The 15,854-nt window shown below is 42.5% G+C and overlaps 1 protein-coding gene across 1 annotated transcript in view; it reads left to right on the forward strand.

Moving 5' to 3' along the window:
- The first annotated feature begins 2,091 nt into the window (after positions 1-2,091).
- Positions 2,092-15,854, forward strand: part of LOC146080454 (1,25-dihydroxyvitamin D(3) 24-hydroxylase, mitochondrial-like) — a 48,193-nt gene continuing 34,430 nt past the window's right edge. The window contains exons 1-3 of the mRNA XM_083187766.1: positions 2,092-3,052; positions 4,488-4,678; positions 12,896-12,989. Of these exons, the coding sequence (XP_083043892.1) occupies positions 2,849-3,052; positions 4,488-4,678; positions 12,896-12,989 (489 nt within the window). The 5' untranslated portion in view covers positions 2,092-2,848. The remainder of the gene's footprint in view (positions 3,053-4,487; positions 4,679-12,895; positions 12,990-15,854) is intronic.

Consider the following 15,854-nt stretch of genomic DNA (forward strand, 5'->3'; position numbering starts at 1 on the left):
GGTCAGTCAAATTCTTCCACACGAAAATCCATAAACAATGTTTTTAAAGTCCCTGCTTTGTGCACTGGTGCAGAGTCATGTTAGACAAAAAAGTCCCTTCCCCATACTGTTGCCAAAACGTTGGACGCATAACATTGTTTAAAATGTCTTTATATGCTGAAGCATTAGGATTGCCCTTCACTAGAGATAAAGGTGCTGCCCATACCCTGAAAAACTGCCCCATACCCTTATCTCTCCCCCACCAAACTTCACAGTTAGCATAATGCAGTCAGGTAATGTTCTCCTCCAAACCCATGTTCACCCATCTGACTGCCAAACATAGAATCATGATTTGTCACTCAACAGTAAATTTTTCCACTGCTCCAAAACCCAGTGTTGGTGTACTTTACACCACTCCTTCCAACGCTTGTTGTTGGATTTGGAGATGCGAAGCTTACATGCAGCTACTCTGACATGAAAACCCATTGCATAAAGCTCCCTCTACACATTTTTTATATTTTCATTAATGCCAGTGGAATTGAAGACTCTTTAGCTATGGAATCAGCAGAGCATTGGCAACTTTTACACACCATGCGCCTAAGCAGTCGTTGGTCCTGCTCTGTATTTATAGGCAGTCGTGGCTGAGTTGCTTTTGTTCCTAAATGCTTCCACTTTGTAATAACACATCTTACATTTTACTGTGGATTATTCAGCAGGGATGACATTTCTCAAAATGCCTTATTGCAAAGGTGGCATCCTATCACAGTACCATGCTTGAAATCACTCTTCAGAATGATCCATTTTGTATAACCTGGGGCAATGGATCTGATTGAAACACCAGAAATCAATCATTTGCAGGTGTGGCCAAATGCTTTCTATCTATCTATTTATCTATCTATCTATCTATCTATCTATCTATCTATCTATCGAGACATACTGTAGATGTACAAGTTTATTAATATATAATGTTGGTAATTATACATATTTTATTTTCCTTGCTCTTCTTTACTATTAAGGATTCAATGCAATTAGTCATGTATTTAAAAAAAAATCCCCCAGGGATCATTCAATTGTCACCGATAGCAGATACAATCAGGAATTTTCTTTCATATGACCAGAAGTAGATGAAATAAAATTCCAAGTAAATGCCATTTACGTTAATTTTTTATTTTCTTTTTTTTAACTCAGGAAAGCCCTTTGTTAAGTTACAGATGGAGCCACTCACTCGTTTGCACGCCCTGTCAGCAGACCGGTGGGGAGCAGGGATTAACGGCTTCCCTGCCCATCTCTGCTTTAGGGAACGGGGGCAGACTGGGGGCAGAACAGCAGGAGTGGGGAGACAGATGGAGGGCTTTGATAGAATGGGGCGCACAAGTGTCTCGCACACGCTCCCTTCTGTTGGAGGATGGCGGCTGATGGGGGTGGCGATTGGCGATAGAATCGCCAGGAGCAGCTCAAATAAGAGATGCTTCATCTGTAAATTTGGTCACCATAGGGTAGGTATTCAATTAACTGTAGCTCATTGATTCACTGAGCGGCTATTCAATTAGCCCTGATACCTGACACATATTGGGAATTATGCATCAGGTGCCTTAAGCATGTTAATCATTATACCTGATAAGCAGTCCCCAGAGCCACAATAACACATGGGATCCAGATACCTATCTTATACTTAGGGACTTAATTGGATAGCCCAGTAATGACTATCTTTCCAAAATCTGGGCTAACTGAATATCCCATATGGCAGAGAAATTAACTGCTGTACAAAATGATATACTTTTTATGCCTAGCACACAATGCAGTATCTGCTGTGGCACAGGAAAATAAGAATACTTATGTACAATTTAATTATAAATCTCTGGTGTTGTATATCTCAAGGAGATGACAGTTCGGGGTTGGTTTGAAATCCTGGTGGTCGGAATCCCCGCGGTCAAAATCCAGACGCTGGAATCCCGACCGCTGAAATCCCGACCAATGAAATCCCGACAAGTAGGGGACGTGGCTCGCCACGCAGCGGGCCCGGTGCATTGCAACACTCGGCACACTCATTTATTCTCCCTCTATGGGTGTCGTGGACACCCACAGAGGGACAAAGTGCCAGGATTTCATCGATCGGGATTCCGGCATCGGGATTTCGACCACCGGGATTCCGACCGCTGGGATTTCAACTGCATCCCGACAGTTCCTATCAGTTTTATGGCAGTTTGTCTTTGTATTGTTTACTAAACTCTGATGCACCTAAGAATACTGTAACAGCATCAAATAATATTGAAAAAAAAAATTTACAAGCTAGTTTTCTACAAATGACAGTTGTATACTTTATAAATACATTTTTCTAGAACATAATTTCAATTAAATATACCGTATTTAGTGATTTATGTCCTATATCTCATGAATTGACAACTTTATTGTAGGTGTTCTGAGAACTTTTGCATTTTACTATATTTCAGCAAGTCTTTTGTTATGTAAGCTTTTGTTACTTAAGTATTGTCAATAATGAAATGCAACTCATTGTAAGAAGTGCTCTTCAACGTGGATCTCTTGAACTGGTACATCTTCTAATTAGGAGACAACTAAGTAATTCTAACTATCCTGGAATAAGCATTCACTTATTGTTCTACTGCTCCATGCTCTTCCCCTTCAAACTCTTGACCAATTATATTCAAGTTTACAGTATGTGTTTTTCTTGAACTATTTCATATAAATTACGTTACAGACTATTGCTTTGCACTTTTCACTATTTTTTATGTGGCTGTATAGCACAATCTTGTCTACTATAAAAGCTACAGAAGATTATAGTCAACTGCCAGTAATGTAAGACCTGAAACACAGTTTCTTCAGCCTTTAATATAACCAAACCATATCTACAATGAAGCCCATTTCATTACTATTATCAGCTAGCATGCCTGAAGTCTGGATACACAAATTATATTTTCACATACCATCTGAAAATATTGGCATTTCAAGACCTCTACCTTTCTCCTCTCTTCCTGGTCCTGTTTCTTTACCTGGTATTGGAAGTCTCTTAAATGTTTTGTGGAATGGAGGATTACAAAATCAACATGAAATCATGGTATGATTACATTATACTAATGTATTATCATTATTATTATTATTATTATTATTATTATTATTATTATTATTAATAATTATTTCTACTACTGCTAACATTGCTGCTACTGGTATTGGATATTATTATTCTTCTATTAATCAGTGTATGATTTGACTCATTTGACCTTTCTCACTTTTTTATTATTGACTGTCATAATCTTAGTCATGTGACTAGCTACATGCATAAAATGTGGTGTAGCAATGAATGCAGTAATTTGCAATGGTCAAAGAGATGCTAATGGTGAAGACCACAACTAGCCTGATATAGTTGCTGACATACTGGTGTCACTAGTAACCATCACAGTTTTATACAGCAATAGAGTAACAATAACTTTTAATTTGTTCTAGTACACTTACTACATTATTTTACTGTAACTTCTACATTATTTGTTAAGATTCACAGAAACATCCAGTTCAAAAATATTACTGTTTTATTTATCTGGTTTAGAAAAGACCTACAGTATTAATTATTTTAGTCTTCCATTAATCCTTGTGTAATTTAAGTTTTTTTGCACCATATAAGATCCTAATCCTCTTGGAGTTGACTACTACTACTACTACTACTACTACTACTACTACTACTACTACTACTTCTACTACTACTACTACTACTACTACTATTACTACTACTACTACTACTACTACTACTGTTAGTGCTACTAATGTTGCTACTGCTATTACTACTGCTGCTATTATTACTACAGCAGCTACTACTACTGCTATTACTACTACTACTGTTGATACTGCTGCTACTACTATTACTACTACCGTTGCTACTGCTGCTACTACTACTACTATTCATACTACTGCTGCTACTATTACTACTACTACCACTGCTACTATTACCACGAATGCTACTATTACTGCAACTACTGTACTACTATTGCTACTAGTACTACTACTACTGCTGCTGCTACTACTACTGCTGCTACAACTACTACTACTACTACTACTGCTGCTACTACTACTACTGCTGCTGCTGCGTCTACTACTACTTCTACTACCACTACTTCTGCTGCTACTACTGCTAATACTACCACTTCTACTACTACTACTGTTACTACTACTACTTTTACTACTGCCACTTCTACTACTGCTAATACTACCACTGCTACTACTACTACTGTTACTACTACTACTTTTACTACTGCCACTTCTACTACTGTTACTTCTGCTACGACTGTTATTGCTACAGCTATGACTATTACTATTACTAATACTACTACTACTACTGCTGCTGCTGCTGCTGCTACTTATGCTGCTACTACTAATATAACTACTACTACTACTGCTGCTACTTCATATTTATCTATCTACTCACACATACTGTATGCAGTATATTTAGCACTATTGATTAGCAATATAACATCATGAAATTACTATTTTCTCCTATTTAGTACAAATATCATCAACAATTTGGAGGTATTTTCAAGATGAATCTTGGATTTTTTAAATCAGTGCAAATTGGAGACCCATCTCTATTGGAATCATTTCTAAGACATGAACCTATGCACCCCAAAAGAATGGTGATCAAACCATGGAAAATGTACAGGGATTATAGAGGAGAATCATATGGCCTGCTTACACTGTAAGTATAAAAATGTTACTGTACAGATGTGTCTATATATATATATATATATATATATATATATATATATATATATATATAGGGCAATGCGGTCCGGCACTCGCTCCTCTCGGTCAGCTGCCCCGGTGCCCGACAAGCGGAGATGGTGTAGAGGTAAAGAATCAGGCTGGCACTCGAGGGTCTTAGGTAGAAAAAACAGTGTATTCACAGCAAATAGCTCCAACGTTTCGGGGGCTGCGCCCCTTTGTCAAGGTGTGTGATTAACAAATAACTCTAAGATCTTACCTTAAATAAGAAGTGGTGAGAGAGAGAGGCAGCGTGGGACGCTGTGCTCCGGCTGCCGTGGCGCTGGGGGTGGAAGCGGAAGTGACACGCCGGACAGCTGACGCTGCCGGATGTGTCAGATTGTCGGAGCTTGGAACGCAAGCTCTGGCTTAGTCATGGAGACCACACTCTACTAACCAGGGGATTCCAGCGGCACCATCGCTACTAGCGGCTCACGCTGCCTGTGGGTAAAAGATGCATACATGAGTGACATGTATTACAAAACACAATTAACAATTACAAATCTCGTGCGCAACATTATACATACTGGAAGTGTCAGCGGGGACACCTATCTAAAACCGTGACAATGTGCATTGTAAAAGGTCTGCAAACTAATGAACCGGTGGACCACCACACCTATCTCAGTGTCAGCTCTATATAAGCGGTCTGGGTCAGCAGTGGTCCAGAACGCAACGGGGATGTGGGCGGTCAATGTAAACTAGCTCTGATAACGTGCTCAGGGGGTCATGCTGGGATTACAGTCGACACACACTCTTAAGTGTCACGGGTCCCTGCTTGCTGGGTTGGGAAGCTATAGGGAATCGACTGACGTTACAGTCAATGTCGTCAAAGTGTGGTCAGGGAGTTATCCTGCATTACTAAGGGGCATGAACCAACATAGTGAAGCAGCCTCCACGATGGAGGAAAGGAAACGTACTAGGTAGGGGGTAAACCAACAATAATTGGCTGAGGTTAAACGGGGCTGACTCTCCTGCTGAAGACCCATAAGTCTCTGGGGGGCTGAGTGGTGACCCTGAGGTGGTGCCCGTGCCCATGAATCAGCTGGCCGTAAGATTCCCTGGGGGAGCCGGTGGCTGTGGTGCGTAAGATACCTGGGTCAGGGCCTGTTGGGTGGTCTCCGGAGCACTAAACCAAAGGTGCTAATGGTGGTGCTGGACAAAACCCCCTGCACATATCTAGTTGCACAAAGGATGCATGTTACATAGTCAAAACACATTATTACACAATCAGAAGAAATTTTAAAGGGACAGAAAGACTGAGCGGAGAGAAGAAAAAGCACACAGATAGCCTTCATAGGAGGGGTGGGCCTAGGTCAAAGGTTAGAGATAATGGAGGTTGGAGACTTTATCAGCCCGATGCACAAGTATGGGTTTAGAATCAAGGTTACATGATATACAGCACCAGAAAAAGTTGTAAGGACAGCCCAAGGTGGTAAAGAAAGGAAGAGGCCCACTAATAGGGTCTATACAGGACCTGGGTAAGTGTATCCACCTGAGGTGTGAGTGCCACATATTGTTATATATTGGGAGGCACATTTCAAAGAACAATAAGGTGTAAGTGGGGAAGATCCCTGTGGGTTTCTAGATAGGCTTAAATACACCTTCTACATAATACTATACACAAGAAGAAAAAGTAAAAGGGACAGTGAGATATAAGCGGAGAAGAAGAGAAAAGCACACAATAATAGGGGATTCCCTGTTAGAACTCTACTGGTGATTGTACAGATTGATATAATGCACTAAGTGTTATAAACGCGGGAGTCCCAATTAGCTGTCTTCAGCGTATTATTTGCGTCCTGTGGATGTTGTCTCTTCATGATTATTTTTACAGAAAAACGCTTAATGGAAGCCTATCATTGAGTCCCATTGGCTTCACTGAGTCCAGGCGATGGATCCATCTCGTTTCTAGACGCAGCAGTTTCCCCTCTCTGTCTCCTCTGCGTATGCCCTCGGGTATGTGGTCTATCGCCATGTGTTTCAAGTCGCTGAATTTGTGCTTTTTTTGGGCGAAATGTTTCGCCACGGGTTGCTCGTTCCCTTTGCCGGTGAGGGCCTGGCTTATGGCTGAGCGGTGTAGCGCCATCCTCTCTTTCATTGACCTTATTGTCTTTCCCACGTAAGTGAGTTTGCAGGGGCAGGTGATAACATACACAATGTGTGTGGAGGTGCATGACAAGACATGTCTTATGGGGAATTGCTTCTCCGTCCTTGGGTGCACGAAGTGGGTGCCAGTGATCATGTGTTGGCACGTGGTGCATTTGATGCACCTGTAGCATCCCGCTGCTCGGCTTAAGAAATTGCTGGTGGTACTGTTAGCTGCTTGGAAGCCCGTGATGTCATTGTGTACTAAGGTATCTTTTATGCTCTTGCCTTTGGTATAGCACAACATTGGTCTTTTGTTTTGGAACCCAGGTAAGCTTTTGTCCGTCTTTATAATGGGCCATAATGCACGGGTGGCTCTTGGTAAAATGGCACTGGATGAATTGTACCTGGTGACAAAGGGTAGAACTTCTTGTTGTGTTGGATCTTTGTTGCATTTGCCTTCCAAAAGGTCTTTGCGCTCTAGACCCAGCACCTCCAGCTTTTGTTGCTTCAGGACCTTGGGGTCATACCCTCTCTGCTGAAATTTATCAATAAAGTCGTCCAGCACGGCAGGTAAGGTCGTTCTATCACTGGTGATCCTGGCCGCTCTCACCATTTAGGACTTGGGGAGTCCCTTCTTTAAGGACCTGGAGTGGAAGCTATTCGCCCTCAGCAGGGTGTTTCTGTCCGTCGGTTTCGTATAGACTGTCGTGGATAACACTCCATTGTCATTATTGATCAGGACGTCAAGGTAGCTAATTTTCTTATCGGAAACAGCATACGTGAGCTTGATAGGTGACTCTCGAGCATTGATGTCATCAATGAGCTTTGTCAGGATTACCTCTCCCCCCGTCCAGATCATAAATAAGTCATCTATGTATCTGGTAAACATGACCACATGTTTCTTGATATTGGGGTCACTCTGGAACATTGCTCTTTCTTGCTCGAACATGTAAACGTTGGCGAACGATGGAGACACACAGCTCCCCATCGCACACCCTGATTTTTTACAAAAAAATTGGCCATTAAATAAAAAGTAATTTTTGGTCAGTGTTAGACCCAACAGCTGGATATAAAGGTCCAAGTCTAGGGTATCCTTGTTATTTTGGGCTAAGAACTCACGCATAACCTCCAGGCCCTCTTGTTGCGGGATGCTGGTGTAGAGGCTGGTGACATCCATGGTCACCAGCAGAGCCCCTTCAGGGAGCTGGGGGACCAGGTTGAGCCTATTCAGGAAGTCCGTGGTGTCCCTGATGTGGGAAGGCTGTTTTATAATGAGGGGTTGTACAATACTGTCCAGGAATTGTGATATGGGTTGGTATATGGATTGATATGCACTGATAATGGGGCGTCCAGGGGGGTTTTGCAGGGATTTGTGGATTTTGGGGACCATAAAAAAGATGGGAACTGCCGGATGGGGTTGTGTGAGGGAGGCCCTGAGTTTGTCAGACATCAGGCCGGCTTGATTTGCTTCTTTCAGGATATCATCCAGTTCCTTCTTAAAAGAGGTGATGGGGTCACTGTGCAATTTGACATATACAGTTTGGTCTTCTAATTGTCTGTAGGCTTCTTGGATGTAATCAGCCGTGTTGAGGACCACCACTCCACCCCCCTTGTCCGCCGTGCGGAAAACCACATCCCTGTACAGACCCATGTTTTTTAATGCCTTGAATTCCTCTCTGGTGAGGTTACAGTGTGTCGGGGTTGCAGGCGCCATGTATCGGCTGACTGATTCTCCCATGAGTCTTAAGTATGCATTAATAGAGGGGTTAGCCGATATGGGATCAAAAGTAGATTTGGAGTGGGTTTGTATGAACTCCTGATGTGGATCTGTGCTGGGTACTCTGGGGGTGTGTTGAAAATGTTCTTGGAGACGTAATTTTCTCCCAAATCTGTGCAGATCGCCCTTCCAAGTCAAATCGTCGTAGGGAGTGGTGGGTACAAATGAAAGGCCCAAGTTCAGGACTTTCAGTTCAGTGTCCGTGAAGGTTCGGTTAGAAAGATTATATACTAACGATTCTGCTTGCCCCTTACTCTTGGCGATTCTCGCGTTTTGGCCCCCCCTGCGGGTGGTCGACCTCCCCTTTTGATACCTGTGGTGGCGTTGGCTGTTGCGGGGGTCCCTAAAGGGACGTCAGTATCCGGGGTGTCTGGAGTATCAGAGTCTATCTGAAAGTCACTGTCACTTTGGGATCTATTGGGTTGCTTACGGGAACTGGCGCTTCTAGAGCGCCTAAATGGCCCACCTCTGCCATGTTGGAAGGACTGAGTGTTTGTGGAACCGCCTGACAGCCACCTGTATACCGAGTTGTGCTCATAATCCTCCTTGACCGTGGTGAGTTTATTCCTCTTGAATTTTATCACTGTCACATGACCGCACGTATGTGAATATAAAGTATGCACAATTCCTCCTTAATGAATAACTTTATGTAAATAAGTTTTTATTTTTCTTAAGAAACAATGGGATATATATTGAATATGTTTTTAAAAATATTAAGGATGCAACTATGTGTCTCCCAGCTATAGTCAATCAGCAGCCATATTGGATAAGGGGTATATATTAGATGCAATACTAGAGGCAACAAACCTTTGTATCAAAAGGGTTAAGAAAAGCACCAGAAAAAGGAAGCCAGTGTGGTTTACAAAAGAGGTATTAACTAGTGTAAAAGCAAAAAAGATGGCCTTTAGGACATACAAGCAGACTAAAAATAATAACGAGGCATGCCAAGGCACAAGCTGAGGAGAAAATGGCTCAGTCAGTATATAAGGAAGAAAAAAATTTTAAGTATATAAGTGAAAGGAAAAAATCAAATGGAGGAATAATAAGACTTCAGACAGACACTGATAATTTGGTGGAGGGAGACAAGGCAATTGCAGATCATCTAAATAATTATTTTTGCTCCGTATTCACTATACAATGAGAAGGGAAGGGACCACAGTTAAGTTGCAAGGACATTCATAAAAATAAGGTAGATGGAAGTACATTTACTAAGGAGAAAGTCCTAACAGAACTTTCAAGACTGAAAGTGGATAAATCAATGGGGCCAGATGGAATACATCCAAGGATACTAAAAGAACTAAAATATGTGCTGTAAGCGCCATTAACAAATTTATTCAACCAGTCACGAGATACAGGTGCAGTTCCACAGGACTGGAAAAGAGCAAATGTAGTTCCACTGCACAAAAATGGAAGCAAAGAAGAAGCAAGTAACTACAGACCAGTGAGCCTTACATCAGTAGTAGGGAAATTAATGGAAACACTATTAAAAGAAAGAATAGTGGAACATCTTAAATTAAACAACTTACAGGATCCAAAACAGCATGATTTTACTGCAGGGAGATCATGCCAAACAAATCTTATTGACTTTTTTGACTCTGTGACCAAAATAATAGATGAAGGGGGGGCTGTAGATGTGGTATATCGAGACTTTAGTAAGGCATTTTACACTGTCCCACATCGCAGACTGCTAAATAAACTTGAAAGTGTGGGATTGGATTATAATACTATTAAATGGATACGAACCTGGTTGCAGGATAGAAAACAGACAGTTGTAGTAAATGGAGTGCAGTCTATCGAGATACATGTTACCAGTGGAGTACCCCAGGAATCTGTACTTGGACCAGTGCTCTTAAATATCTTTGTTAGTGACCTTGCAAATGGTATTGAAGGGAATGTATGCCTTTTTGCAGATGACACAAAGATATGCAACAGAGTATACACACCAGGAGGGGTAAATCAAATGACTGATGATCTAGGTAAACTTGAGAATTGGTCAAGAGCATGGCAACTAAAGTTTAATGGTTGCTAAAACAGCACATACATACATTGATCTTGTGAAAGGGAAAGTCAAAATAAAACACGTTAAATGGATAGGTGGACATTCTTCTACTTTACTGAACTATCACATGAACCGGTATCTGGACTAATCAAAGATTGACTCATGATAGACCGCCATATGGTCGACCACTAATGGTCGACAGTCAAAAGACCGACAGGGTTTAAAGTTCAACACACAATAGGTCAACAGGGTCTAAAGGTTGACATGGTCAAAAGGTGGAAATGAAAAAGGTCGACATGAAAAAGGTAGACACATTTTTTTTTACAAAACTTTAAGCCGACATGTGCAGACAGGCGGTATTTCATGCCCTACCATCCACTAGGGCATCGAGGGAGAATAAAAGCAGTTGCAACTAAGCAGTTGGCTAAAAAAAGCCCATTAAAAATAACGCCAAAAGTGGCACTTCTAGAAGTGCCTAATTGACAGGGGCTGCTGTGATTGGACAACAGATCCAGCTGCTGTCCAATCACAGCAGCCCCTGTTATTTAAGCATGACAGTGTCACTTTTGCTTCCCCCTCACCTGCTCTCCTGTGCCCTGGCTCCCGAGTCCAGGTTCCCTGCCGCGTGATGTGTCCCTCTCCTCTGCCTGGTAAGTACAATTTTATGGCGGGGAATGGCTGCTGCAGCGCTGGTGTCGGTGGCGGCCAGGTGCGGGATGGGGGGTTGGCGGGCGAGGACGGAGATGGCAGCCCATGCTCCCGAGTCCCGGTTCCCTGCCGTGTGCTGTGTCCCTCTCCTCTGCCTGGTAAGTTAAATTTTTTGGCGGGGGGTGGCTGCTGAGGTGCTGGTGTCGGTGGCGACCAGGTGTGGGATGGGGTGTTGGCGGGCGAGGACGGAGATGGCGGCGGTGAAAGGTTACTGGCTGGCTGCTGCTGGAGGGGGGGGGGGGGGCAGTGGGTGTCAGCTGCAGCCAGGCACGAGAGCCGAGAGGGTGGGTGCAATGATGGCTGTGATAGTGCCTCTCCATTCACAGCCACCACCACACATCACTGGTCAACATAGACACCCTAAAAACATTAAAAACTCATGCCCACCTTTTCCATGTCGACCTTTTAACCATGCCAACATTTTACATGTCAACATTTAGACCATGTCGACCTTTTGACCCTGTCAACCTTGTGACTGTGAACCATTAGTGGTCGACCATATAACTGTCTATCATGAGTCAGTCTATGTTTTATACCATAACCCATGAACCAGCCCCCCCCCCCATGGAGGACATGCCTCTACTTTACTGAACTATCACATGAACCAGCCACCCCCCCCCCCCATGGTGGATATGCTTCTACTGTACTGAACTATCACATGAACCAGACCCCCCCCCCCCATTAAGGATATGCTTCTACTGTACTGAACTATCACATGAACCAGCCCCACCCCCACCCCCCATGGTGGACATGCCTCTACTTTACTGAACTATCACATGAACCAGCCCCACCCCCCCCCCCATGGTGGATATGCTTCTACTGTACTGAACTATCACATGAACCAGACCCCCCCCCCATTAAGGATATGCTTCTACTGTACTGAACTATCACATGAACCAGACCCCCCCCCCCCCATTAAGGATATGCTTCTACTGTACTGAACTATCACATGAACCAGCCCCTCCCCCCATGGTGGACATGCTTCTACTGTTCTGAACTATCACATGAACCAGCCCCCCCCCCCCCCATGGTAGACATGCTTCTACTGTACTGAACTATCACATGAACCACTCCCTCCCCCCCATGGTGGACATGCTTCTACTGTACTGAACTATCACATGAACCAGCCCCTTCCTCCCCCCACCATGGTGGACATGCTTCTACTGTACTGAACTATCACATGAACCAGCCCCTCCCCCCCCCATGGTGGAAATGCTTCTACTGTACTGAACTATCACATGAACCAGCCCCTTCTCCCCCCCCCCCCATGGTGGACATGCTTCTACTGTACTGAACTATCACATGCACCAGCCCCTTCCACCTCCTCTGATAGCTAAAATAATTACTTGCTGCAATTGGACACCTTTTTTTTTTTTTACAAAGTATGATAAATCACCCCCCCCCCCCCCACTACTGTCATACCTTCTCGTGTATTTTAAAGTAATGACTACATTCAGGTCATAGCAAATAAATCCGAGTAGAAATGAGCCAGGATTCCCTGAAAGTAGGACAACCCCCAAGTTTTTGATTCTTAATGGAAATATATTTATTTCTGTTCTAATGAATGTTTTTTACTTTCACAGTGATGGGCAAGATTGGTTGAACATGAGGAGAATTGTGCAATCAAAACTTATGAAGCTCAAAGAAGTATCTAAAATGGATGTAAAAATTAATGAGGTGTTTATACTATTTCCATTTATACAAAAGCAGAAACATACTGAATAATTCAAACAGGGACGGTAATGTTTGTTTCTTTATGGAAGTGTCCCAACATACTGTAAGTAATTGGCATGGCTACTGTAAGCCACTAAAGCTATAACTGACAAATTTGTTAATTCCATAAATTTACTCCAATTCCCTGCACCCGATTAAGGTCATTACTAAATACAAATTACTTTAGCTTTTAATTAAAGATTATGGTATACACATGAAACAGTAACAATTAATGATATTAAAAAGGGAATTCAATATGTTTTGTTTAATTTATAACATGAAAAACAAATGTATTTCAACAATAATGTAAAAACATAAACTCTTCTGATTGATTACATTTCTTTATGCCTACAGAGGGGGGTTGAGGCGAGTGTGTGCAGAGTAAAGTTAGGGACTGTTCACATAACTAAGCTATACAGTAATTAAGGATATTTCTATTTGGGCTACTGCTGAGCACAATATTTCCTTTTAAACCAATGTATTTAATTTGAATTTAAATGTAACATTTTTTTTAATTGAATGTATATAAAAACATTAACAGCGGGGATACAGAAAAGAAAACAGTAATGGAAAACTTAGGGAAAGAACTCATTTATGTTAAACATAAAGCATACAATAATAACAATACAGACATTAAGATACGCAGTGATCAATTTAGGTTAGACAGGGGAGGGGAGTTCCATGAAGCAGGATGTAGAGAAGGGCTCCTTTACACTATGGACCTTATTCTGGTTGACTCGCAAGGCTGTGAATTTCGCAGCCTTGTGAGTACCCCAGACGTTGCCAGCCGCCTGCCCCTCTCACATGCCAGGATCCCCTGCACAGCTGCGAATGGATGATTTGCACAATCATCCATTTGCAGCATTGGGTGCGGGGGAGAAATCATTTGATGGTCGGCGACCATCTAATGATTTCTCCAGCGCTGGCAGATCTGAGACACCTCTGTGTGGGATGTGGGCGGGCAGCTGACAGCCGCTGATGTCAGCTACCCGCCCCTCGCACCTGCAACATTGGGGAAATACATAGGAATGCCCAACGTTTTCATGGGAACACCAATGAAACGCTGGGCATTCCCATGGGCAAATCCACCAGCCCTCCGCCCCCGCCCCTACCATTTGGACTTTGTGTACGTGTGCTGTGGCTGCTCGCACACAGCGGCTGCACATGCACATGAATAATTATTTAACATATCAGTGCCACAAGTACCACTTAATTAAAGGAGAAGAGGTTGTTGTTGAATATGGGACTTCCTGTGTCTCAATCTCAAAATGAAAGTGGGTTTTGGAAACAACGTTTTAATCTTGGACTATAGGATCTGTAGCAGATATTAAAATCGGACCAAGTATATTGCGGTAAGGTTTGGGAAATGCAAGGGGCAGGGGCGCATCTCAAGAGGAGGATGCCCGTGCCATCTTGACTCCTCCTCTTTATTCAAGAGTGTTATAGATTAAGGGCACTAGGGTAACTAGCGCGCCATATCTCTGTTCCAGAGTATACTGTTTATTCACAGGTCTCTAAAGATATTTACTGTGCATGCACAAAACATTGGAAAAATGGCCGCTGCATCGTTTTCTTGGTGATTTCTGCAGTGCTGATGCTGCGAATGCAGGACTTGGGAGGTTAAGTATTGAAAAAAATGAATACAGGGTGTATGGTGTGGGCCCCCTGCACTTGCACACACTGAACCCATTATAAATAGATTAGTAGCAAGGGGGTACCATTGAAATAGTGTCAGGGAATGGTCTGGAAGTAAAGTAGGGATGAGCAGGTCTGGATTTACTGTACCTGGATTTACCCCGATCTAAAAACAGGATCTTATTGGCTATTTGGCTGTCACAAGGTTGGAGCCAAAACATATGACATTTGATAGCCAATGAGATTCTGTTTTGAGATCTGGGTCAATCCGGACCTGCACATTCCTAACTTAAAGTAATTCCAAATATGAGGGTAAACACCTCTGTCCAAATGAGCATAGAGTGGGCAATCCCCAAAATATGTAAGATTGTACAGTATATTCAAAGTGGCAACAAAACTTGGAAGTTGTGTGCTAAATGTTATGTAGAATAAGATATAGGTAGTCTAACTTGCATCCCAGCGTGTTTAATGCATTTACTGTAGATATAGAAAAGGAGTAGAGATGTATGTATTCCCAGTGTTTAAGAGAAAAGATGCAGTGGAGGTCACCTTCCCATTTTAAGTGAAAAGGAGATCATCAGGTTAGGGAGTGACAGTAAGCAGTACCAATAGGAAATAACATTGTGGGAGGTAATTGTATTTAATTTCTCTAGAATTCATTTTGGGGGTGTCTGAAAGGCAGCAACAGTAGTAGTCATTTGTTTAACCCAATGTCTACAGATGTGTCCTACTACAACTTTAAGGCATGCTGTATAGCACACAAGTATGTGAAAACATACATTTTACGTGAGTGTGGTTGGGTGAGGAGGATTGGTCAGTAAACATTTGTAGCATCTCATAGTTAGTTAGTTGGCACTCAGGGAAACACAATGGTCACACTGAAGGTAGATGGTGACCTGTATCCCAAGTCTGCTGAACTGGGCATTGTACTGTACTGTTTTTTTTAAGCAAGGCAAAGACTTGTGTTATGAGCAGAAGGGGTTTAAGGAAAGGTTCTATAAAATTTAGGGGCAGGGACTAGGTTAAAATCACCCAATAAAATAAGTGTGCCCTGGAAAAGTTTCTCTATTTGCTGAAAAGTTTGGGGGCATTTTTGTTATTTCTTAACTTTCCAGTTCTAGCATGAAAAGGAAAGGAAATACCATTTAACTTGAAATGGTAATTTATTGAGTAACATCTAGGGTAGCTGTGGTC

This window comes from Crinia signifera, chromosome 5, assembly GCF_055691185.1.
Source record: "Crinia signifera chromosome 5, ASM5569118v1, whole genome shotgun sequence".
Classification (NCBI taxonomy): Eukaryota; Metazoa; Chordata; class Amphibia; order Anura; family Myobatrachidae; genus Crinia; species Crinia signifera.